The 765-nt window shown below is 38.2% G+C and overlaps 1 protein-coding gene across 1 annotated transcript in view; it reads right to left on the bottom strand.

The window, feature by feature from the left end:
• The window catches only part of LOC105457285 (F-box only protein 42-like), a 12,946-nt gene extending 12,257 nt beyond the window's left edge, over positions 1-689 (bottom strand). Inside the window, exons 1-2 of the mRNA XM_011701879.1 lie at positions 223-689; positions 3-69 (exon numbers count right to left, since the gene is read on the bottom strand). Coding sequence (XP_011700181.1) covers positions 3-69; positions 223-346 — 191 coding nt within the window. The 5' untranslated portion in view covers positions 347-689. The remainder of the gene's footprint in view (positions 1-2; positions 70-222) is intronic.
• Between the last annotated feature and the right edge of the window lie 76 nt (positions 690-765).

Raw genomic sequence — 765 nt, 5'->3', positions numbered from 1 at the left:
ACGAATCCCACAGCAAAGATCCAAAAGCGACAGACTTTTGAAAATGTGCTTCATTGTGTTCTACCACATCTAGTTAACGGTACATATAAACATATATCAGTATATCAAATTTATTCTACATCAGGATATATAACGTACATAACGTATTTATTACTATTTATATGTCTGACATACAAATAATAAGCGTGCAAAAAAATAAATGTATAAAAGAAATGCGAGTACTTTTGGTAGCGCGGTACCATCTTTTACAGACAAGCCTACACTCCTGGAGATCTTTGTAAGGTGGTATCAGGCTTAGGATATACTCCAGCAATTCGTCGGGCAGGTCGTTGATTTTACATTGCATTTTGCGGCGAGCAACAAATTACGAGCGCACCACAAAAATTGGGTTGTACTTTGTGCGAAATTTTTTAGGCTCGAGATATCATTTCCGCATGATAAAAAAAAAGTTTGTTTTTAAAAAGTACATTTTTTCACGAAGGCATCGCCGCATTTCTTTTACTCGACGAGCGTGCACGTCTTTTCTTAGTCGTGTATGTAACAATTCTGACGATTTCGCAAGATTTCAAAATAAATTTATTAGATAAGTGCGTGTAATCGAAATTGGAAGAGAAAGAGAGGAATATGCTCAAAAATGGCTCTTTGTTGCACTGCTTTTCCATCGACTGTCATGCTTAGTTTAGAGTGAATACTTCGGCTGCGTTCCACATGGCGCTCGCAACGCCGACACAGGAGTATCATGGCCGGCTTTCTGTTTTTCTCGCT

This window comes from Wasmannia auropunctata, unplaced genomic scaffold, assembly GCF_000956235.1.
Source record: "Wasmannia auropunctata unplaced genomic scaffold, wasmannia.A_1.0 LD335298.1, whole genome shotgun sequence".
Lineage (NCBI taxonomy): Eukaryota > Metazoa > Arthropoda > Insecta > Hymenoptera > Formicidae > Wasmannia > Wasmannia auropunctata.
This window is presented reverse-complemented; position numbering and strand designations above follow the sequence as displayed.